The sequence below is a fragment of the Chiloscyllium plagiosum genome, chromosome 14 (assembly GCF_004010195.1).
Source record: "Chiloscyllium plagiosum isolate BGI_BamShark_2017 chromosome 14, ASM401019v2, whole genome shotgun sequence".
In the NCBI taxonomy this organism is placed as follows: Eukaryota; Metazoa; Chordata; class Chondrichthyes; order Orectolobiformes; family Hemiscylliidae; genus Chiloscyllium; species Chiloscyllium plagiosum.
The window spans coordinates 12,660,243-12,685,930 of record NC_057723.1 but is presented as its reverse complement, the minus strand read 5'-3'; the positions used below and the strand labels follow the sequence as shown (position 1 = coordinate 12,685,930).

The following is a 25,688-nucleotide window of genomic DNA, read 5'->3' as shown; positions in this document are numbered from 1 at the left end:
GTTAGTATTGAGCGAATAAAATTGGAAAAATGAATGCTTGGTCCAAAAACTGGTATGTTAATTAGGGCTTTAAACAAACCAAAGGGTTGAGAAATCAAGGTTTGGGAGAGATACAAAATCCAGGGTTAGAGTTGAGCCAGGTGAGAATGTCACAATTTTGGAAACTAAGGTCAGAGAATGGCAGGAAAGGACAGAGTGGGAAAAATTCCTTAGAATTGGCCAAAAGTCAAAGCTAGGTGTTGCAGAAATAACAAAAATATAAAACTCAAGGCTTTGTATCTAAAAGCAGTAGCCTTTATAGCAGAGCAAACAAATTGAATTAAATAAATATGATCTGATTGTTGTTACAGGGTCATAGCTGCAAGATGTCAAGAACTGGGTTCTGAATATTAAAGGATAATTCAAGACAATTAGGAAGTTAGGTGAAGGTGGCGGAGTAGTGCTACTAATCAAGAATGACATCAGTGTAATCGAGATGTCCTTAGTTCAGGAGATAGGATGTGGAATTAGTTTGGGTGGAGTAGGGGAACAGTAAGGACATGTTGTCACTAGTGGGTGTGATCTACAAGTCTCTTAACAGTGCCCACAATATTTCAGTGAATAACTACCATATTAGTTAATTTGTCAAAGAACAGCCTGACATTGTCATAGACATGGAATCATATCTTACACACAATGTCCTTGACACCATCATCACCATCACCATCCCTGGATATGTTCTGTCCCACCAGCAGAATGGAGACACTGTGGTACACAGTCCAGTGGAAGTTGCACTCAGAGTCCTCAACATAAAGTCTAATGACTTCATGTTAAACATGGACAAGGAAACCTCATGGGAAGCATTTCTTGTCCATGCCTATTTGCCTTTGAGAAGGTGATGGTGAACTTGTTTCTTAAACTGCTGCTGTCCGTGTGCTGTGCGTAACCTACAATGGGAGGGAATTCCAGGATTTGGATCCAGTTAAAGTTAAGGAACATTGACATATTTCCAAATCAATACAGTGAGTGGCTTGGAGGGGAACTTGCAAGTGGTGGTGTTCTAATGTATCTGTTGAGGAGAAAGTGAGGTCTGCAGATGCTGGAGATCAGAGCTGGAAATGTGTTGCTGGAAAAGCGCAGCAGGTCAGGCAGCATCCAGGGAACAGGAGAATCGACGTTTCGGGCATAAGCCCTTCTTCAGGTATCTGTTGCCCTTGTCCTTCCAGATGGAGATGATTGGAAGGTGCTGTTTAAGAACCTTCAGTGTATTTAAAGAATTATTAAAGCAAGGCTAAAAATAAGTATGCATATTCAGATTTTAAGTGACAGCTATGAGCTCTCCCTCAGTTACTGTTTGGCAGTATAGCAAAGGATGTGTGTAAGATTATTTTCCAGTTGGTTATTTTAAAATATTTGGTTGAGAATGTCTCCACTTGAGAAAGAATGAAACAAACAGAAATGCATTGTTAAAAGCCGCAAATCAAGTGCATGTTTGGAGTCATACTTAACAAATTTCTTTGTTTTTATGTCTCACAAGTACTTTTCAGCCTGTCCTGAAAGGTGGCCGGTTTAAAGAAACCAACACAGATCACTGTCGCCACACTTGGCTCCAGGAATGGTGTGACAGACTGAGAACAAAACTGAATGCCTGTTAATGGATATGATAGACTGAAGAAATCACTATAAGGCCTACCTTAATGGACAATGATACAGTGCATTCTGTAAACCGCAGAGGTGACTAGGGCACTCTTTATTTTACAATTTCAAAGTTAGCAGATAAGCACACTTACAGTGATGCATTGCATTCTGATAACATTCAGTTATCAGGCTGCAAGCTGCACCCGATACTGTATATTTCACTTATAAATTGCATTTATATGGCCTGTTTAATGTTGCAAAAGTCTCAAAGCATCTCACAGGAGCATCATTAAATATAGTATGGCACTGAAGCAGATGAAAGGTAGCTGGATAGCTGGACAGCTAGTTTGCAATACAACATGATTACCAACCGCGTGGGTTCGATTCCTACACTGGCTGAGGTTATGGCGTAAGACTCTCCCCTCACTTGAGGCATGATGATCCTCAGGTTAATGCGAGAGCAGCCTTATGGTCTGATTGGACTATGGTGACCTTTTCCTTTATAAGGTGGTATCAGGACAGGTGACCAAAAACATTGTAAAAGAGTCAGGCTTAAAGAAGCATCTTAAAGGAGAAGAGAGGTAGAGTGATAAAAATGTGGAAAATTTTCGGGAAGAAATCTTAAGGATTTATGGATGAGACAGCTGATTGATATGCAGCTGCCAATGGTGAAGTAACTCAATTAGGCATGTGCAGGATCGAGGGATTGCAGGAATGTGTAAACAAGGAGAAGCTAGGCATTTCCAAACTGGGAGCCGAAGACATTGAGAAACAAATTTGTAAGGGCATCTCAGTTATCTGTAAGAATGATAGGGTGGTTATGGTAGGGGATTTTAACTTTCGAAACTTACACTGGGACTGCCATAGTATTAAGGGTTTAGATGAAGAGGAATTTGTTAAGTGGGTACAAGAAAATTTTCTGATTCAATGTGTGGATGTACCTAATAGAGAAGGTGCAAAACTTGACCTACTCTTGGGAAATAAGGTGACTGAGGTGTCAGTGGGGGAGCACTTTGGTGCCAGCGATCATAATTTTATTAGTTTTGAAATAGTGATGGAAAAGGATAGATCAGATCTAAAAGTTGAAGTTCTAAATTGGAGTAAGGCCAATTTTGACAGTACGAGGTAAGAACTTTCAAAAGCTGATTGGGTTGGAAAATGTGAAGCCTTCAGAAATGAAATAATGAGAATCCAGAGCAAGTTTATTCCTATTAGGGTGAAAAGAAAGGCTGGTAGGTATACGGAATGCTGGATGACTAAAGAAATTGAGGGTTTGGTTAAGAAAAGAAGGAAGCATATGTCAGATATTGACAAGATCAAGTGAATCCTTAGAAGAGTAGAAAGGCAGTAGGAGTATACTTAGAGAAATTAGGAGGGCTAAAAGGGAACATGAGATAGTTTTGGCAAATAGAGTTCAGGAGACTCCAAAGGGTTTTTACAAATACATTAAGGACAAAAGGGTAACTAGGGAGAGAATAGGGCCTCTCAAAGATCAGCAAGGTGGCCTTTATGTGGAGCCGCAGAAAATGGGGCAGATACTAAATGAGTATTTTGCGTCAGTGTTTACTGTGGAAAAGGACATGGAAGATATAGAATGTAAGGAAATAGATGGTGACATCTTGAAAAATATCCATATTACAGAGGAGGAAGTGCTGGATGTCTTGAAAGGTATAAAAGTGGATAAATTCCCAGGACCTGATCAGATGTACACTAGAACACTGTGGGAAGCGAGGGAGGTAATTGCTGGACCTCTTACTGAGATATTTGTATCATCAATAGTCACAGGTGAGGTGCCAGAAGACTGGCAATCATGTCTCACAAACTTGATTGAGTTTCTTGAAGAAGTAACAAAAAGGATTGATGAGGGCAGAGTGGTAGATGGGATCTATATGGAATTCAGTATGGCATTCGACAAGGTTCCCCATGGGAGACTGGTTAGCAAGGTTAAATCTCATGGAATACAGGAAGAACTCACCATTTGGATACAGTACTGACTCAAAGGTAGAAGGCAGAGGGTGGTGGTGGAGGGTTGTTTTTCAGATTAGAGGCCTGTGACCAGTGGAGTGCCACAAGGATTGGTGCTGGGTCCACTACTTTTTAGCATTTATATAAATTATTTGGATGTGAGCATAAGAGGTATAGTTAGTAAGTTTGTTGATGACACTAAAATTGGAGGTGTAGTGGACAGCGAAGAAGGTTACCTCAGATTACAACAGGATCTTGATCAGATGGGCCAATGGGCTGAGAAGTGGCAGTTGGAGTTTAATTTAGACAAATATGAGATACTGCATTTTGGGAAAGCAAATCTTAGCACGACTTAATGGTAAGGTCCTAGGGAGTGTTGCTGAACAAAGAGACATTGGAGTGCAGGTTCATAGCTCCTTGAAAGTAGAGTCGCAGGTAGATAGGATAGTGAAGAAGGCGTTTGGTATGCTTTCCTTTATTAGTCAGAGTATTGAGTACAGGAGTTGGGAGATCATGTTGCAGCTGTACCGAATATTGGTTAGGCCACTATTGGAATATTGGGTGCAATTCTGGTCCCCTTCCTATCGGAAAGATGTTGTGAAACTTGAAAAGGTTCAGAAAAGATTTACAAGGATGTTGCCAAGGTTGGAGGAGAGGTTGAGTTGTTTTCCCTGGAGCATCGGAGGCTGAGGAGTGACGTTATAGAGGTTTATAAAATCATGAAGGGCATGGATAGGATAAATAGACAAAGTGTTTTCTCTGGGGTGGGTGAGTCCAGAACTAGAGGGCATAGGTGTAGGGTGAGAGAGGAAAGATATAAAAGAGACCTAAGGGGCAACTTTTTCATGCAGAGGGTGGTACATGTATGGAATGAGCTGCCACATGAAGTGGTGAAAGCTGGTACAAGTGCAACATTTAAAAGGAATCAGGATGGGTATATGAATAGGAAGGGTTTGGAGGGATATGGGCAAGTTGCTGGCAGGTGGGACTAAATTGGGTTGGGATATCTGGTCGGCATGGACGAGTTGGACCGAAAGGTCTGTTTCCATGCTGTACATCTCTATGACTCTATGACATTATGACAAAGGAAACCAATGATCCAGAAGCTCACTATTGGGTTAAGACTAACCCTTTCAATCAAGATGTTGCTGATCCCTAGGCTTCTGTGTTACACATCAGAATTCAACATGACATATACCTTGAAGGGTAAGACCCACAACAAGGGAGCTGTGCTTGAAGGTTACAATCACAGAAAATAATTTTGTCTACACTGTAAATGCTCTTTTAAGGATAATAAAATGAGTAGATTTCCTTTTAGAAACAGTTCATTTGTTTTATTTTTTATTCATTCATGGGATGCGGGCGATGTATGTTGGAGCAAAATTTCTTGCCTGTTCCTAATTCCCCTTGCAACGATGGTGGCGAGCTGCCTTCTTAAAATACTGCAGTCTATCTGATGCAGATACACCCATGGTGCCCAGAGGTATGGAATATGGAGTTGACCTATGACCATTATGGAATGGGAATGTAGTTCCAAATCAGAATGGTACGTGGCTTGAGGGGAGCTTATTCCTGATGGTGTTCATTTGTAATATCATGCAGTTCTGATGAGGGATAATATATCTGAAACATTTACTGATATGTGGTATGTTTTCAGAAACTTTCTATTTAGTTTTCCTCTAAAGGTTTAATGACTTGTGGTCTAAAATCCAAAATTAACAAAAATAGCTGCCCTGTCCATTAACCTGCCTAACTCAGTCAAGATTAGAGTGGTGCTGAAAAAGCACAGCAGGTCAGGCAGTATCCAAGGAGCAGGAAAATCGACGTTTCGGGCAAAAGTCCTTCATCAGCTTTTGCCCGAAACGTCGATTTTTCTGTTGCTCAGATGCTGCCTGACCTGCTGTGCTTTTCCAGCACCACTCTAATCTTGACTCTAACTTTCAGCATCTACAGTACCCACTTCTGCCTGCCGAACTCAGACTCAGTCTTGGCTCATGGCTTGGAAATCAGAAGATTGTCATTTCAAATCCCTACTGATTTGTACATGCTCTGGACTGATACTAATCACAAGGAGACACTTCAGTGAAGGACAGAGGAAGTGTTACAATGTCAGTGTTGCTATAATTCCGATGAGGTATTAAAGTATCACTTCTGTGTGCCTCCTATAACCTCCTCAAGGACTGAGTACAGCATGATATCCATGTCAGATGCCAAGTTAACTGGCCTTTAGTTTCCTTATTTCTGCCTTCCTCCCCTTCTTGAAGAGAGGGTTTATATTTGATACTTCCCAGTCAATTGGAGCATTAGCAGAATTTAGCAAGTTTTGAAAAATTAACACCAATGCATCTACCACCTCACTAGCCATATCTTTCAATGGTTCTGTGCATGGGAAATCATGCCTGACAAACTTGATTGAGGTTTTTTGAGAATTTAACCAAACAGTTAAGGGGGCAGTGCAGTACATGTTGTCCACATGGACTTCAATAAAGCCTTTGACAAAGTTCTGCATGGTAGACTGATTACTAAACTTAGATCACATTGGATTTCTGGAGAACTTACCAATTGGTTATAAAATTGGCTTAATGACAGGAGACAGAGGGTGATGGTGGAGGCTTGTTTTCCAGACTGGAGGCCTGTGAATAGCAGTGTTCTCCAGGAATCACTCCACTAGTGTTTGTCATTAATGTAAATGATTAGATGACAGTTTAGGAGGTATGGTTAGTAAGGTCGTGAATGACACCAAAATTGGTGGTATAGTTGGCAATGAAGAACATTATCTGAGATTACGAAGGGATCTTGATCACTTGGGCCAATGGGCTGAGGATTGACAAATAGAGTTGAATTTGGATAAATGTATTTTGGTAAAATGAACATGGACAGGACTTGTACAGTTAGTGCGTAGTATTGTCAGAGAGACCTCGGCATTCAGGTATATCATTCTTTGAAAGTTACATCACATGTAGATAGGCTGGTTAAGAAGACATTTAGCATGCTTTGCTTCATTGCTCAGATCACTGAGTATAGGAATTTGGATGTCATGTTGAGGTTGTACAGAACATTGATGAGGCCACTTTTGGAGTACTGTGTGCAATTCTGGTCATCCTGTTATAGGAAGGATATTATTTAATTGGAGAGGGTTCAGAAAAGATTTACCAGGATATTGCTATGACTGGAGGGCTTGAGTTACAAGAAGAGGCTAGATAAGCTGGGACTTTTTCACTGGAGTGCAGGAGGTTGAAGGGTGACCTTGAGTGGGATATAAAATCATGAGGGGCACAGATAAGGTGAATAGAAAAGGTCATTTCCCTCGAGTAGGAGAGTTCAAGTATAGAGGGCTTACTTTACAGTTGAGCGGAGAAAGAATTAAAAGGGACCTGAGAGGCAACTCTTTCAAACAGAGTGGGGTTTGTATGTGACAGAATGCCAGAAGAATGCTGGTGCACTTGCAATATTTAAAAGACATTTCGCCAGGTACATGAATAGGGAAGAATTAGAGACATATGAGCCAAACACCGCTTGTTTGGTATGGATGAGTTGGATTGAAAGATCTGTTTTCATGCTGTATGGCACTATGATTCTATAAGCTGTTAAAATGAAGTCCATCAGGACTTGGGGACTTATCTGTACACAACTAATGAAGTCTTTTGAAGGATTAAAAACTGCTGGGGATAAAGGCAAACCTTTTAGAATTTTGTCCTTAGATTTCCAGATGATATTCAACAAAGTGCCACAGAAAAGGTTATTGTGCAACACATTAGCTCATAATGTAGAGGAAAACATATTAACATGGTTAGAAGATTGGCTGGCTGGCAGTAAACAGAGTGTACAGAGTATACATGGATCATTACCTGATTGGCTGGATATGTTGAGTGGAGTCTTCAAGATCTGTGCTGGGACCTCAGCTTTTTAGGAGGGGATGTAAGGTGTAGTAGTTAAATGTACAGATGACATGGGTGGGCTGCTGCAGGGTTCAGTGCTGGGATCCCAGCTGTTCACAGTATACATTAACAATTTTGATGCAGAAATTGAATGCAATATCTCCAAATCTGCAGATCGCGTTAAGCTAGGTTGCAGTGTGTTCTTTGGAAGGTTGCTAAGAGGCTGCAGGGTGACTTGGTAAGGCTGGTTGAGTGGTCAAATACTTGGTAACTGCAATATAATGTGGATAAATGTGAGTTTATCCACTTTGGTGGCTAAAACAAGAAGGCAGATTATTATCTGAATGCTGGCAGCTTAGGAAAAAGTGAGGCGCAATGAAACCCAGATGTCTTGGTGGAACAGTCGCTGAAGGTTGACATGCAGATGTAACAAGCAGTGAGGAAAGCTAATGGCATGCAGATCTTCATAGCAAGAGGATTTGAGCATCGGAGTAAGGATGTCTTGTTGCAGTTATACAGGGCTTTGGTGGGATCACACCTTGAGTATTATGTGCAGTTTTGGTCTCCTAGTCTGAGAAAGGACACTCTTGCTATTAAGGAAGTCCAGCAAGGGTTCACCAGACAAACTCTGGGATGGCAGAATTGACATATAAGGAAAGACTAGATTGACTGCACTTGTGTTTGCTGGAATTTAGGAAAATGAGGGGGCAATCTCATAGAAACATATAAAATCCTGATGGGACTGGACAGGCTAGATATGGGAAGAATGTGGCCAATTTGGGGAAGTCCAGAACTAAGGGTCACAGACTAAGAATAAAGGGTAAGCAATTCAGGACTGAGATGAGGAAGAATTTCTTCACTCAGAGAGTTGCAAACCTGTGGAATTCTCTCCCACAGGAAGCTGTTGGGGCCAGTTCATTCGATATATTTAAGAGGGAGCTGGACATGGCCCTTGTGGCTAAAGGGATCAAGGGGTATGGGGAGAGGGCGGGAATGGGATGCTAAGATTGCATGATCAGCCATAACCATATTGAATGGTGCTGCAAGCTTGAAGGGCCGAATGGCCTACTCACGCATCTATTTTCCATGTTTCCATGACACCAAGATAGATAGCAAAGTATACTGTGAAGCGAATATAAAGACGATGCAGACAGATAAAGCTAAAATGAGTGAGTGGCCAAACATCTGCCAGGTAGAGTATAACGTGAGAAAATCTAATGTCGTTCATTTTGGCAGGAAGAATACAGAAATAAAGTATTACTAAAATGGTGAATGATTGCAGAATTCTAAGGTGCAGAGAGATCTAGGTAATTTAATGCATGAGTCACAGATGGTTACTATGTAGATCTAGTGCTCAATAAAGAAGACTAATGGAATTCTCTCTTTTATTTCAAGAAAAACTGAACACAAAGTTAAGGATGTTATGCTACACTTAAGTGGGAATTACTCATATCATATCTTGAGATTAATAGGTCATTTTATCACCTCAACCGTATATTCATTACTTTTTGGTAGTAGCTGCTTTGTTCTGGCCTAGTATTCTTAAAAATGTTTTACGAGGGAGTCAAGATGGTGCAGCAAACCTGTGAACTGGCTGGTGGTGGAAAATTCTGCTTATTCACCTCTGGTCCTTCCTTTTTCGGGCATCAAAGTTCAACCTCCTGCCTCCTCCCTTGTGCTGTATGATACTGAGGCCTTGTCTGATCTCAATTGGATGGAAATGATCACAGGGGAAAGTGAGGGCTGCAGATGCTGGAGATCAGAGCTGAAAATGTGTTGCTGGAAAACGCAGCAGGTCAGGCAGCATCCAAGGAACAGGAGAATCGACGTTTCGGGCATAAGCCCTTCTTCAGGAAATGATCACAACCTATTATATGCAGAAGACCATGGGCTCCTCAGGGTCCCAGTGAATAATCAATCCTCAAATAACATTACTAAAAATAGAATTCTTTTTATCTCGTTGCGGTTTGTGAGGACTGTGTACAAACTGGCTGTTGTGTTTGCCTCAAGCAGCTTTTCATTGGCTGTTTGTTGCTACATCCGGAGGTTGTGAAATGTGCAAAGCAGGAATTTCAGAGATTTACAGCTTTGTGAATGAAGAAATGTATGCATATTGACTCAGTGTCCATGGCTGACCCCTTTTCCTGACCTGTAGTTCTAGGCTGTCAGGGAAAACTGCTTCCTGGGAATCATCCATCATTACAACCTGTCATTCTGTGGCGGAACACTCTTCACTGTTCGAACATGTCCAAACGGTAAACTCTTTTGAGTTGGCCACTCCTGCTAAACATCAAGGGGCTTAGCTGGAACATATAATTCTCTGCCAGACATCATTTGTTTCCATAGCAACTCCTTTCTTTAAAAGTTCTGGATAGCAAATTAAAGTTCACATCTTGATGTTGACTGCTTCCTGAAACTGTTGTTGGAGTGCGGGAAGGGGCGTGGAGATGGTCCATCTGAATACTTGTAAAACTTCACTTACAACATACACTGTGGTTATGTTCCAACGCTCCACTTTGAATTTATTTCTCACATGTAAGGATTACATATTTCACTTAAACCGTGCTTAGTTGACATGCTCCTGTTGGACCCAACAATATACCTGCTTTTGATTTTGGTGATAAGTTCAATTTATTGAAATAACACTGGAACTGCAAGGTCTAACTGGACAGCAGTTTGTAAAGAGAACTGGACAAGTACACTTATCCCACTGAGGATTTATTGATTTACTTTCAAAACCGCAGCACAGCTCATATACTTGGCTCCTTGTCAGGATAAAGCAATACATTGGTCACATCTGTTCCCAAAGCATATGCTGCCAAGAATTTAAGGTTAGACTGGAGCCTGGGGGCTTGAGGAAGGGGAGAGAGAGCTGCTCTGTTAGCTCGCAGTTCACGTACACAACTGGTCAGGCTGCACTTATATTGTGCTGTATTCTTGTACTCTATTGTCTGTACTATGAAAACAAGCTACAAACCATAGAGAAACAGCAGAAAGAATTTGAATGAATGGTGCATGAACTAAAATTACAGATTTAAGGAAAGATTGAAATGCTTGTGTTTTTTTTACTTTAAAAAGGTTGAGCAGTGATTTGGTGAAGAGTTCCTTAAAACGATGGATCTGGTGAAAAAAAGAGAATATTAACACTATTGGGAGAATCCAAACCTAGGGCCATTTAGATAAGATAGTGACAAATACATTCAATGGGGTAGCAAGTAGAAATATCTTTCTTCAGGGAGTGGTTAGAAAGCAGAATTTGTGGGAACTATGGCAAATCATCTGGGTGCTTTCCAAAGGAAACCAGAACATGCACAGAGAAAATTAATTCGGAATGCAGAAAGCTGCTCAAACTGAAATTAATAAATCGATTAGGAGTAGACTCAGGAAGAGTATAAACACCAGCAAAATGATTGTTGGGCCAAATGGCCTATATCTGCTGAATATTCAATCTAATTCCACATGATTAGGGAACAGCCAATGAAGAACATATTACAGTCTTTGCTCCCTACTTTTTGATTAAGGTGCAATGTGGACTTGGGATAAATGTTATTTTTGTCCAACATTCTGGACCTCAGTCACATCCTGACACCATTAGTGTTGTAAATGAATATCCAGCATTATGCCTAACGTCTACAGGCAATCTCTGTGTGTCCTCCAGATCTCCAGCTCCATCAGTAAATTGCACATGTACCTTGCCTTTCAGACAGTCAATGTGCCTTGTGCACACAAAGTTGTAATCCTGTCTGCCAGTTAGTTTGCTGTGTGCCTGGAAGTTGCGCATACAGAAATCAGCTAGCTTGAAGCAACGTCTGCTTCATAACTTTGAATGTATTTTACTGTCTTATATCATCAAACCCACTGGGTTAATCAATTTCTGCCAAGCAATTGATCATTAGATCATTAACATGATGATTGCCAGCTTGCAGCCTAATTCAGAAACTACTTAAACAAAATGGAAGTAGTGAAATCCAATGTCTACCACCAGGACTATCATCATGGTTGATCACATTCATTGGGGTTTAGATGAATGAGAGGCAATCTCATTGAAACATATTAAGACGCTTGACAGGGTAAATGCTAAGAGGATGTTTTCCCTCATGAAAAATCCTTGTGTATATTTAAGGCTAAGATAGATAAAGTTTTGATCCATAGGGGAAATCAAAGTTTATGGGTAAGGGGAGGTAAGTAGATGTGAGGATTGTTGGATCAGCCATGATCCTGTTGAATAGCAGAGCAGGCTCAACAGGCCAAAGGGTCTGCTCCTATTGCTATTTCTTATTGTCTTATGATCTTAATTGGCTCTATGAAGCATAACATTAAGGAGAGAACATTTGCTCATATAATCAGCTAACTGGGTTGAAGGAAATTTAAAATGCAACAAAAAACGTCCAGAGACAAGTCACCCATTCATCTGATTTTCTTGTTTTATTCATTCATCCTAACAAAGTTAACAGTTGGACCACAACTTCCTCCAGTAATTTTGAGCTATTTGTGCTCCATACAAACAAAAACCAAACCAAATTTAATAACGTTAAGATTTTTCCTTAAAAAGTTAACAAAACCACTCTGTATTTAAAGAAACTCTATGCAACAAAAACAAAAAATAAAAAGACAAATTAAATCAAACATCAGCAATATTCTACAATTGCAACGACCCAATCAAACTTAGCAGGAAGAGGAGAACTTTCCCATCCCTGATCTTTGGAGTGAAATTGGTAAAAGCAGCATAGAGAGAATTACACAGGCAATCTTGTGTTTCTATGGGTTCCCAACAGTCTATGTGATTGACAGGACAGGTGAGGGAAAATATTTAGAGCAATTCAAGCTGTTTTCAGGGTTTCACAGGAGTCAAAGTGAAGCATACAGCTTTTGAAAGATAGAAATTACAGGCTACATTCAACCTTCCAGTTTCCGCAGATTTAAGTTCATTTACACAAGGGTGACAGATTCTGTTTCAAGATCCAATGTCACAAAGGTGACTAAGTATCTTGGCTTTCATATAAGTTATACAAAACTGCAGGGAGATAACTGACCTGTTAAAACTTTAAAAAGTTTTAAGTCTTAAATTGTGTCCTGGCAAAGCCCTTCTTTACTAAAAAAATCACCAGATTCTCATTTAGAATCCGCAAAGGCAAGATCTATTTTGTTTTCCCTTTCGGGCACAGAATAATCTATGTGGAATGCATAGCATCACATCAAGCAGCCTCAACACCACCTTCTTTAGGGATCACAGTCAATGTTGACCTTTGTCAGCAAGACTCACAACCCATGAAGAAAGAGAATGAAATAGCCCATTCTGCTCTGCTCTCCACATGAGGCTCCACCACACACCTTCATCTTACACTTCAGTGTATTACGCTACCTCCTTTTCCCTCATGTACTTATCTAATTTATTTACCTGAACCATTCCTTGTGGTTAGGAGTTTCACACTCCAATCATTCTGAGTAAAGGAATCAGAAAACCAGGAAATGTGTTCTAATGCAGTGACTCAAATCAACTTATCATCAGGGTCTCACTCAATTCCCTACTTTTCAATTATACTTATTTTAATCAATCTGTTACGACATATCTCTAGTACAGGTTAGACTTGAACCCAGCCCTTCTAGTGCATGGGTAGGGGCATTAGACCACTATTTTCAAATTTATCCCTGAGGAAATGAACAACATTACTTTATTTGAGTAGCTTCTGTATTTGAGATATTTTTAATCAGCTTGTTCAAACATGTTATGATGTTGGGATTTGAACCTGGGTCTTCTGGGCTACTTTCTGTATTTGGATGGCTGGGTCCCTTTGTTCATCTCCCTCATTTGGTCTCTGTTTTCCCAAAGAATATGAAAGCTCACTATCAAAATACAAGACCTTCGATTTATCTGTATTGACAGTAATGAATAGGCCGTGACAGGTGTTCTGTCGCTGGGGTTGAAGGTTGTGGGGGACTTTCAGGAGTCCGGGGAGGGGAGGGGAGAGCTATGTTATGATTCCAACTTGGATGGGTTAAGGGAAAAAAAGGAACATTACAGATATGGACTTTGTATGAAGTTGTATAATTTTCTCAGCATGAATCTTTGATGAAAATCAATATTTTTGAGAAGGCTCAAGTTGGAATGATTGATGTTTTTCCACAAAATTGTTCAGGTTCATGTGCACATTGTGGTCCATCTTTCTTACTTCCATTCTCCGGATGTGAGAAATACTGACAAAGCTCCATCTGATGCTTATCCCTCTCAGTTTGCCTTAGAAAATGGTGAATGGTCTTCCTCTTAGGATGCTACATATTAATCCAGGAACCAGCTCTCATTCACAGTGCAACAGACTGGGAAAGAATCAAGATGATCACTAAAAATGATCTTTTTGAAATTTAGGAGAGATTTGCATTATTTAGCGCTTAAAAGACATCCCAACTGCTGTAATTTTGCAAAAGGTGATCAGATACTGAAAAAAAAGAAATGAAAGTCCATTGAAGAATTTCACAAAACAAAAATTAATTGACAAAATGATGATAGGAGAATCTCCTCCGTAAATAGGTAGCTTGAATTAGAATGGCCAAACAATTTTCACGTCAATACTTTTCTTAAGTGGAATGCTTCAAGAAGGTTTTAAACCTCTTATAAGGCAGAGATTGCTGAAGAGAAAGCTGCCTTTGATGTGTGAGAACAGGAGAAGCATGGAGCTGTATCCAAGTGGAGGAACCTTGAGTCCAAACTGCACATTTTCTTCTGCTACAATTCGTAAGGTAGGAGGATAGAAGGATGAATGAATGCTCTGATATTTTTTATCCACTTCTTTTCAGAGAGAGGAAAGGTTGCTGTCTTCTCCCAGACAGCAAAGAATACTTGTTGCCACTTAGGTTGAACAATGTTCCTGTAGGGAGTGGCTGACAAATTGAAGATACCACAAAATGTATTTCGCCCCTCATTGAGAAACATTGGGTCTTTATTTTGGGGTGGAGAGGGGTGGAGAAAAGAAATCATTTGGAATGAAAATAACGTGATCTGATCAAAGTGGAATGCACAAGCTGATTGGCACTTGAAGGGGAAGAAATCAAATCCTGACTGCTTGTTTGTCCTGATAAAATAAGAGAAGGATGTAAACAGGGATAATGCCAAGGCTCATAAATTCAATCCACTTCTGTCAATCCACATGGTCTCCTGAACTCTTGTCCCCTCTCATGGATCCATTTATTGGAAACTATGAATGAAATAATTAACAATCAAGAAATAATTAGCAATTAACAAGAGATTAAAGCTCTTCAACACATCATAATCTAGTATAAGGATAGCAAATTATTCAGATGAGTTGTAAATACAAAAACATACAAATTTGGAGCCGAAGTAGGCTGATCTGTTAGTATAGGCAAAAGTGAGGACTGCAGATGCTGGAGATTAGAGTTGAGAGTGTGGCGCTGGAAAAGCACAGCACGTCAGGCAGCATCCCAGGAGTAGGAGAATCAATGTTTCGGGCAAAAGGAATGAAGGGCTTTTGCCCAATACATGATTCTCCTGCTCCACGGATGCTGCCTGACCTGCTGTGCTTGATCTGGTAGTATTCCAACTTCCATATTCCCAATCATCTTTGATAACCTGAGAGATAGTGAGGACTGCAGATGGTGGAGACAGAGCTGATAAAGTGTGGTGCTGGAAAAGGCACAGCAGATCAGGCAGCATCTGAGGAGCAAGAGAATCGACGTTTTGGGCATAACCCTTCATCAGGATAACCTGAGATTCATGTAAGGCAAAGGTATCGATCTACAATACCCTTAAATATATTTACTGAGTTGAACAAACCTCAGAATAAAATGCTCCACATCTATGTCCTAGAAGAGCAATCCCTAACTTTAAAAAAGGATGTCCTAGGTATAAGTAATAGAGATGTACAGTACAAAAACAGATCCTTCAGTCTAACTCATCTGCGCCAACCAGATATCCTAAACTGATCTAGTCCCATTTACCAGCATTTATTCCTATTCATGTGCCCATCCAGATACCTTTTAAATATTGTAATTGTACCAGCCTCCACCACCTCCATATATGCACTATCCTCTGCGTGAAAAGGTTGCCCCTAAGGGTTGTTTTAAATCTTTCCCCTTTCACCCTAAACCTATGCCCTCTAGTTTTGGACTCCTCTATCCTGGGAAATAGTCCATGGCTATTCACCCTATCAATGTCCCTCATGATTTATTAACCTCTATAAGGTCTCCCCACAGCCTGTGATGCTCTGGGGAAAATAGCCCCAGCATGTTTAGCCTCTCCTGATAGCTCAAACCCTCCAACCCTGGCAACAACTTTGTAAATTCTCTCTGAACCCTTTCAAGTTTAACAGCATCTTTCCAACAGCAGGGTGACCAGAATTCAATGCAGTATTCTTAAAGTGGCCTAACCAATCCTGTACAGACACAATATGAAGTCCCAACTGCTATATTCAATGTACTGAACAACAAAGGCAAGCGTGCCAAATGCCTTCTTCAACAGCCCATCTACCTGTGACCTCACTTTCACAGAACTATGCAACTGCACTCCTCAGTCTTTGTTCGGTAACACTCCCCAGGGCCCTACCATTAACTTTATAAGTCCTGCCCTGGTTTGCCTTACCAAAATGCAACACCTCACGTTTATCTAAATTAAATTCCATCTGCCACTCCTTGGCCCATTGGCTTAACTGAACAAGGTACCGTTGTCTTCTAAGGTAACCTCCTTCATTGTCCACTACACCACCAATGTTGGTGTTATCTGCAAACCTACTAACCACGCCTTCTATGTTCACATCCAAATCATTTCTATAAATGACATAAAGCAGGGGATCAAGTATCAATTCTTGTGGCACTGACTGATCACAGGCTTCCAGTCTGAAAAATAATCCTGTATCACCACCTTCAAGTCAGTTTGTATCCAATTGGCTAGCTTCCCCTGAATCCCACGTGATCCAACCTTAATAACCAGTCTACCATGCAGAACTTTGTTGAATGCCTTGTCCACACAGACAATGTCTACCACCCTGCCTTCATAATTCTGGACTGATCCACAAGAGAAATTAACTTTCCACATTCAGTTTGTCAAATTTACTTAGGATTGTGTGCACTTTTAATCAAATCACCCCTCACTCTTCTAAACTCCAAGTATCAAGCTAGTGATCTTCATCTGTATTGTGGAGGTGCTGATGTTGGACTGGGGTTTACAAAGTTAAAAAGCACACAATGTCAGGTTATAGTCCAGCAGGTTTACTTGGAAGCACTAGCTTTCTGAGCTTACTCCACAACCACCTGATGAAGGAACAGTACTCCAAAAGCTAATGCTTCCAATTAAACCTGTTGGACTATAATCTGGTTACATTTTTGTTTACATTACATTACATTACAGTGTGGAAACAGGCCCTTCGGCCCAACAAGTCCACACCGACCCGCCGAAGCGCAACCCACCCATACCCCTACATTTACCCCTTACCTAACACTACGGGCAATTTAGCATGGCCAATTCACCTGACCTGCACATCTTTGGACTGTGGGAGGAAACCGGAGCACCCGGAGGAAACCCACGCAGACACGGGGAGAACGTGCAAACTCCACACAGTCAGTCGCCTGAGGCGGGAATTGAACCCGGGTCTCAGGTGCTGTGAGGCAGCAGTGCTAACCACCGTGCCGCCGTGCCGCTTGATGTTGTGCAATTTTTAACTTTATTTGTATTACATTTCCACTTTTCCTTAAATAGGAGGCCAAAGCTGCATAATTGATTTCCAACAGAAAAAAAGAAACACAGTAATAATAACTCTCATATTTTCCTTCTTCCATGCTGTACTTCATGACTGAGGCAATTTTTACTTTTGAGGAGCTATGTTCAGATACAAATTATGGCGATGACAAATGAAAGAGAAAGGCTGTTCCCTGGAATAGAAAGTGAGCTTGCGCAAACCAGGATTGTTGGTTTTTTTGGTTCCTCATCAATTTGTGAAAGTCAATGGCTTGCTTTTACAATCCAACCTTAACACAGATGGTAATTCATCTATTGTGTATCTTATTTCATACCAGGAGATAATGAGATTGATTTTGGAGGCACCCCAATTATCACTGCATACTCTGTTCACCCAATGAAGCCATATAACTAATTAAGTGTCTCATCGCAAAGATAATTCTAGTTACTCAAGGGATCCTTAAAAAATGAGTGTACATGGATGTGACAGTCACGTATTTATATTACTAGATTAATAATCTACACAACGTGACTTCAAATCTCACCCTGTAAATTTTTCAATCATATATACATTCATATCTAATAAGTGGAATGATAAGCTCATATCAGCAAAAATTGTCATGAAGCTATTGGATTAGTGCAAAAACCCATCTGGTTTATTGGTGCTCTTTAGGGAAGGATACTTGCCAGGCTCACCTTGTCTGGTCAATGAACTGCCTCTGAAATGACCTAGCAAGACACTCAAACCATTGGGACAGGCAAATGAATGCTCACAATTTCAGAACAAGTTATTCATTTAGTCTTTGTTCGGAACACTCCGGCTTTACATTTGTCAGGGTATGGTGAAAATAAAGAGTCTGACAGTGATTACGGTTAGGGTTTGAGAAGTAACATGGCCTCATAACAGCGCTATGGATTAACCCACAGCAAGGGCAACAGCAGTTCAAGAAGGGAGCTCACCACCAGCTTGTGAAGGTCAATTAGGGATGGTCACTAAATGTTAGCCTGCCAGGGACACTTTATGACTCAATATATGAACAGAGTACCAGCCACCAAAGTACAACTGAAGCTGAAACAGATGGTTATGTTAGTCCTAATAAAAAACAGGCTCACAAACTGGCACAAAAGTATTAATTTTGTTCAGAGAGGTCACATGAGCAATTGGTGTGAGAAATGAAAAAGAACAATATGTAGATGTTGTCAGAAACGCTTTCTTAATGCTGGAGCTGAGGTTCATTGGTGTTGAGAAGAAAGCAGTTTATTGAAAGTTTCTCCAGCACTTTGTTTTTATTTCAGATCTCCATCATCTGCTGTACTTTGCATTTGGCCTTTCCTGTATCAAACTCCCTAGGAGTGCTGGACATTGCCACTGCATTCCAAACACAGGAAAAGAAATGATTCTATTCGCGAATAGAATGTCTCATCACAAAAGCTTAATGGAAAGAAGATTTTTTCTACAAAATGATGTGCATATTTTGACAGAGTCTGACATATAGATTGATATACATTTCTTTATTCATTCACTTTACACACAAACCACAAGAAATAAACAGCCTTGTGGCTATTAACAGTAGACATTATGAAGCACTTACCCCATTTACTTCCTACTAATACTGGACAGGCTGCATGCCGTGTTCTATAATCACCTTCTCCACTTCTAAAGAGGTTATACCAAAATACTGCTGTGCCCTGAAAATAACAAACCAAAATTTAGATTGTATCCTTAAAATTAGAATATCATAGACAGGTAAAATGCTTTTTAACAGTTAAGGTGAAACTGTTCCACATATTTGCTTTTTAAGAATTAAAATAACAATTGAACAATTGAAAGTTCCCTTTCTACTAACGGAATGGAACAATCCTTTCATGGTGAAGTCTGCTGTGCTGGAATCGTTGCTTGTCATTGCTAGGAACTATATTCAAATCTATTCCAGGCAATTTGGGAGGTAAAGAAATGTCTCCATAATGAATAAACTTCAGTAGCATCAGTTTAACAACATGTGTTGGGATCTGTAGTCAAAGGTAGTCCAGACAATCACAGAATCCTTATAGTGTGGAAACAGGTCGTTTGGTCCATCAAGTCCATACCAACCTTTTTGAAGAGCTTCCCACCCAGACCTTCAGCCCCAATCCTATCCCACTAACCCTGCATTTCCCATGGCCATTTCACCCAGCCTGCACATTTCTGGACACTACCAGCAATTTAGCGAGGCCAATCTATCTAATCTGCATATCTTTGGATTGTGGGAGTAAACCAGAGCAGACATGGAAACAATGTGCAACCTTCACACAGACAGTTGTCTGAGGGTATAATTGAACCTGGATCTCCAATGCTATGGCAGCAGTGCTAACCACTGAGCCATCTTTCTGCCCCTTGGGGATGGAAAGAGCAATTTGTATGCAACGAGCAAAGACAGCATCACCTACTAAAAGCTATATTTTCCATCTCTGAGCTACTTTTAAACGAAGTCACAAGAACAAGAGTCGGACATCCATCCCAGCTGTGCAACAAGATCATGGTTGATCTGCGCCTTCTTTCCATTTATCCTCTTTTGTCTCTTATCAAAGAAAACTTTGATATTTCACTCATCTCAGAATTCACATTCTTTTTTTCAGGGTGCAACTGGAATACGTGTAACTGACAAATTTTTAAATGGTGACAATCAAATTCCATAAACTGAAGCAATTCATTGGCTTCTCTTCCAAAAAATCCAAGTGGGAAATAAAAAAAACGTTGGTTTGTTCATCACTTTCTAGAGTTAATCTTCAAGCATCAAATACATAACTTAAAGGATTTGAAGTTCCTTCTGTTTGTTTTCTCCTAGATTTTTCCTAGATCTCTACTTGTATTTGGCAGTGAGTGGATCTGAAATAATATGAACCAATCAGATCATGGCGACTCAAATCTTAACATAAATGCTGAGACGAAGGGTGAGAGTTATCAGAAGATGGACATTTTGAAGAATTAACTTAGTTGATAGGCTTTACCAGGCTTGGGCCCAGTGCAGCTAAGGGATTAAAAAAATCAGATGTTATTAAAGAAAAAAAGCAGATTTCTCTGAGATTTAACAGAACACCACATATCTATTCATTTCAAACTTAATCATATGCAGAAAACAAACAATTAATTAGCAATGTAAAATTGGTATAAACGGTTACCTTTTTGGGGTATATGGCAGCACCAAAGTCAGGAAATACTGTGGCTCCTCCTGCTGGAACATCACTCATCTGGTATACAGAATTGCAAACAGATTTGTAAATACTGTGCCAAATGACTGTATGGAGAAGTTGCTTTCATGTTAAATGAATACAGCTGAAGCTATGGCAGTCTTGATTTGAAACAATCACTTATGTTAAATGCATGCAGCTGATGCAACATAACCCGACTGTTCAAGAGACTCTAGCTGCAAACAGGAAACGTCACCATAAGCAACATGTATAAAACAGCAGATGATAGCACTGCTAATGCTAATGACAGAGAATACAGTTTAAACTCTTGCTGCTTTATCTCATACCTTAATAAAAGTCCTTAGCTTTTGTTTGACTGTCTGATGGAGTCACATGGTTGACCTACCTTCTTTCTCTTTCAGGTATGGACTGAGCTGCAGTGCCTTTTCTGTTTAACCTTCTGTCTGCTTTTAAATGTCGATGAAGATTCTATTGATTCCCCCCAAGCCCTTTCTCTCACAATAGATCCATACACAAAGAACTCAATTTTCTTGGCTTCACCTGGTGCGTCTCAAGGTGAGCAGGCACAGCATTACAAGGTTCTGCCATGGTCCTCTTGGATACTAGGCAAACAAGCGATTATTGCCCAACGATGACTCTATCACACCATCTTAGCTCACTTAGTGTGGGAAGTGTGTGGTTTTCACTCTGCACAACTACAAAGCAGTATAGTTAGTTTTGGGGGGGGCTTGGTGAGAGACAGATAAAAGTTCCATCATTCACAACTATGCATTAATGGTTTCAGGCCTGGCACTATTCCAAATTATACTTTTATTTTCATTGGGGATTTTTCTAGTCCTCTCTTAACATTGTGTTCTCGCTGGAAATGATTCCAAAGGCAATGGAGGCTATCTTTCACATTTTACTGTTCATGTGGAAGTCTGTGACCAAAGTAAGCAATAGCTAAAGCCATAATGTCAGGAAATAAGTACGTGTGCATACTAACAGGGCTTGCTGGATCGTACTCCAACATGCATAGCCAAATTAACTTTTCCCTCCCTGAGACTATGAATTTTATCTTTAAAATAATAACTTTTTAATTACACACTTATGGAGTTGGAACAAAAACACTAGCTCACTGAGTTATAAGATCTCACTTATTGAAATTTTCAAACTAACACCAAAAATACTTGTCAGTGAATAGCACAATGATCTTTGGCATGCATTCAGACAGAATGAACAAACATCTTGACAAGCTAGACCCTCCCAAGGAAGAATGGTCAGCCTTTGGCCAGTGTTAGGTCGGCAAATTTCAATGGGCACTACAGCCAAACAGAGAAACCTGCTTGCTATTATTCATGTCCGCTTCCAGAGAAGTAACATATGCCACAACTTCCAGCTATATGTACCTTTCCATTCCCCAATCCAAGGCCACCTCTGCAAAAGAAAGTCCTGATCCTATCATCCTTCGGTAAGCAACGCTGATAAAGTCTGCTGATATTTTCTATAATCTGCACTACATTGATCTGAAAAGCTGTGTACTTTTAGCTGTAACATAGCTTGATTGAATTCAATTAAAAAAAACCTTTCAAAAATGTATTCAATATCTGTTTAGCAAACTGCACTGATACTTTTAGACATATTGAGATCAGACATTGCGTAGATGACAAAAATGTTTTTAAATAAAGCATGAAACAATGAAATGAAACCTTTAACAGCTAATATAGCAAATTCTTGCATTAAGCAGGCAACAGGACAGGCAGTGAACATTGACAGCATGACAAAGCTCTCGACATTACGTACAGAAGCATTACATTTAACACGAAGCATTACATAAGATATAACTCTAAGTGCTGAAACAACATTGCAGTAAACACCCCTTTCCGTACCATGAGTAAAAATAAGTCAATTTATTTGAAGTGTCAGACAAGCCACCATAAGGATAACTATCATCATTGACTTGGCAATGAAAGACTATCAGATGCACAGTGCATGATTTCAATGCCCTCAAATAAAGGCCCCACTTCAAATGTAAATGACAAATACCAAGCACTTTACAATAATTGTTGCTAGGAACAATTTTCTGAAAGTTTTTACATTTCACAGAACCTCAAGAATAAATCTGCGGCATTCTAGACAGAATATATAAAAGCTACAATGTGAAAACAGGTGATTCAGCACAACCAGTTCATGTCAGCATTTACTCCTGACACAAGCACAAAATCTTTTAATTAAAAATGAATGGTACACCTTATCAACAGTGGAAACCCCTATAAAAGCACATGAAGAAAGACAACATTGAAATCTGTTGTGTTACTTGTTTAAACCTTCATCAGAACAGACATGGCCAAACTGATGACACTGCTGAGGACAAACTAGGCCATATTCAAGAGAACCCAGAGTGTTGGGGAGGCAAGTAACAGATCAAAAGTTATAATATTTGATTCAGGGTTCAACCAGCAAATGAGACAAAATATCAAAAACAGCCCTCCGTGTCCTTATACCCATAAATCTCAAACAAGACAAGCCAATGCGTGAGAAATCATGACTCCAATAAAATGATAAAAATCACACAACACCAGGTTATAGTCCAACAGGTTTAATTGGAAGCACACTAGCTTTCGGAGCGACGCTCCTTCATCAGGTGAAAGAGCATCGCTCCGAAAGCTAGTGTGCTTCCAATTAAACCTGTTGGACTATAACCTGGTGTTGTGTGATTTTTAACTTTGTACACCCAAGTCCAACACCGGCATCTCTGAATCACCAATAAAATGAAGTTACTTAGACATTGAAGGCCAAGTTTTGGGACTTGCATGGGCTACTTTATAAGTCCCCATTGTTGCAGTGTATAGCATAATTTATTTTTGGTACCATGCCAATATACATCTGTTGTACTTTGTGAAGCACATTGGGATTTCTTCTGATATTAGAGATGCTACATATGTGCAAGTGGTTATTATACAATGGCAAGCCACATGGTATGAACTACTCATGGCCTTACAACAGAAGGGAAACTGTACAATTTGATGGATACTATGGACCTGATTTTAACTCCTGAAGCTTTGAATGAGTTAAAAGCAAGCCCTATTTCTCTTTGTAAAAATGGATGTCAACTCTCTACTTTGATCTGTGGTCCTCCTCAAAACTCCTCTTGCTTTACTTCCAAGTCATTCCTTCAAAGGTGATTCTTTGAGATGACCAGACAGGTGCTACCCAGTACATTAACAATTCATTCCCTTTCTGAAGCTGGCTTCCCTACTGCATTTCCTGACCCATGTCCATTTAACAATTGCTATTTGTCTTTTTATTTCAATTTCTATTGCTGCATTATCAGTTCAGCACAAAGATAATAAGATAGAAAATGACATTAAAAAAGGATTCAATATGTTGGCTATGGTACTGATGCAAGAACATGCAATGAGGAATAAATGATTGAATTAGAGTCAGCTTGTATTCCAGATTGCAAATTACATTGTGAGATGTTATCTTGCACAGTTTTATAAACTCCAGCGAATATCATGCAAAATAGAACTTAAAAGTTAAAAACCTTCAATGAGGGAACATAAAGTACAAGTGCCTGCTCACTATAGCTGATATGGTAATTTCTTGATCAATAGCTTTGCCCCACTTGCTTCAATAGGTCTGCATTTTTGCCAACTCCATTTTGATTTTCTGCAACCTCCTCTTCCCTTGCTTTAGTGACTTGTTCACAATCACATTAATTCGCTATCATAATTAGACAATGGGGATGATAAGCTTTACAGCATAATTGTGTTTCCTAAATGACAACTTCCCCAGCCAACTATCCCAAACTCCAGTCACCAATGCCAATGGGATTAAACATTTTTTTTAAGTGGCTTAAGTTCATCAAATCTTTAAGTTTCCTTGTTATGCTATGCCACAGTGAACAGTTATACTTACTTGGCAGTTAGGTTCTCCTCTTTGATTAATGTTCAATTTGCTGGGATATGTGCTGGACTTGGAAGGAATGGACAATGAGCTAAACCATGTAATCCTTATAAAGTCTTCCTGCATTGAATGCATTGCGAAGGAACGGAGGAAATTTGCCTCAATAAAAAAGTGCCAGGAGTGGGGCAGGAGGAGAATAACAGAATTGTAGAGTTAGCCCTGAAGGAGGTCTCTCAGCCCATCGAGTCTGCGCCTGAAGAGCAATCCAGTTAATCTCACTCCCGTGCTCTTTTCCCACATCACTGCAATTATTTCTTCAATTTTTTTGTTCCTAATATCCTTTGGTAGCTTCCCGTTGAATCCTCTTCCAGCATCCTATTGAACAGTGTGTTCCAAATTCTAACCAATCATTGCATGAAATAAGCTTTTACAGGTCGCCTTTAACTGTGACCCTCAAATCTTGAGCCATTAGCAATAATTTACTTTATTTATCTGTCTAAATACCTCCCTCGGGTCACGTCTTCCTCGGTTTCAAGGAGATAAACCCAAACTTCTTCAAGTCTCCCCAGTAACTCGATTCACTCATCTGTAGAACCTTCCCGTTAATCAATCTTGTACATTTTTAACAGCAAATTCATCACCTCAAAGGTCCTAATAATAGTTCAATGCCTCACCCGAAATGACTTGAATCAGCAGCTCAGTAGGATGAGAGGAAAATGTGTCTTCCTCACAGCCAGAAAGCTGTTAAGAATCGATTACCAGGGGCCATCTGCCACCACAGTCTGCTCATTTCAGTTGGGAGAATGTTCATTCTTGGGAAAAGACAGTACCTTCTGAGTACTTCTCCTTGAGTTTCACTTTCGAAGGTCGGGCTGCAGAGTTGAAGTCAATTCTCAAAAGAGATAACAAAGGAAACTACTTTTAATAATGGCCATACTGAAAGCAGGAAATGAGGCAACAGACTGCATCAGGATTGCCAACTAGTCGCATTAACCATTGGCATAATGTAGTCCTGTTCCATGCTTCAGGGCATTTTTTTTTGGTGTGGGCAAAATTAAGCTGCAAGAGATTGCAATTGGTAACATTAAAGAAATGCGGACAAAGGGTAGCATGATGATGTGAACTCATACAGCAATCTGATTCTAATCAGCATCCCAGCACAGGTTTAACAAGTGGTGGAGGCAGTGAGTGTCATTGCGATAATTCTGCAGAATATGAACCCAAACAAGGGCTTTTTCAAGTGATTACATTCAATTTCTGAGAAACGTAAACACGAAGCGGCGGCTTTGCTCTAACTTTGCAACTGCAAATCAATGTAAAATTTATCCTGGCAAGCTTCATCCTTTTACTTGCCAATTTATTCGTTGTCTTTTGCATAATAGTGCTCATTAAGGAGAAAACATTGACGGAGTTAAGGAAAACTAGATAAAATCATGAAGGAGGAAGTAATAGGAGGATGTGCTAGCAAG

The 25,688-nt window shown here is 40.0% G+C and overlaps 1 protein-coding gene across 6 annotated transcripts in view; it reads right to left on the bottom strand.

Moving 5' to 3' along the window:
- Positions 1-11,862: 11,862 nt before the first annotated feature.
- LOC122556496 (prolyl 4-hydroxylase subunit alpha-2-like) overlaps positions 11,863-25,688 on the bottom strand; it is a 91,270-nt gene continuing 77,444 nt past the window's right edge. For all 6 annotated transcript variants that reach the window (XM_043703191.1, XM_043703193.1, XM_043703189.1 and 3 more), the window contains 3 exons: positions 20,302-20,370; positions 18,735-18,831; positions 11,863-14,650 (listed from right to left, as the gene is read on the bottom strand). In XM_043703191.1, the coding sequence (XP_043559126.1) occupies positions 14,580-14,650; positions 18,735-18,831; positions 20,302-20,370 (237 nt within the window). In that variant the 3' untranslated portion in view covers positions 11,863-14,579. The remainder of the gene's footprint in view (positions 14,651-18,734; positions 18,832-20,301; positions 20,371-25,688) is intronic.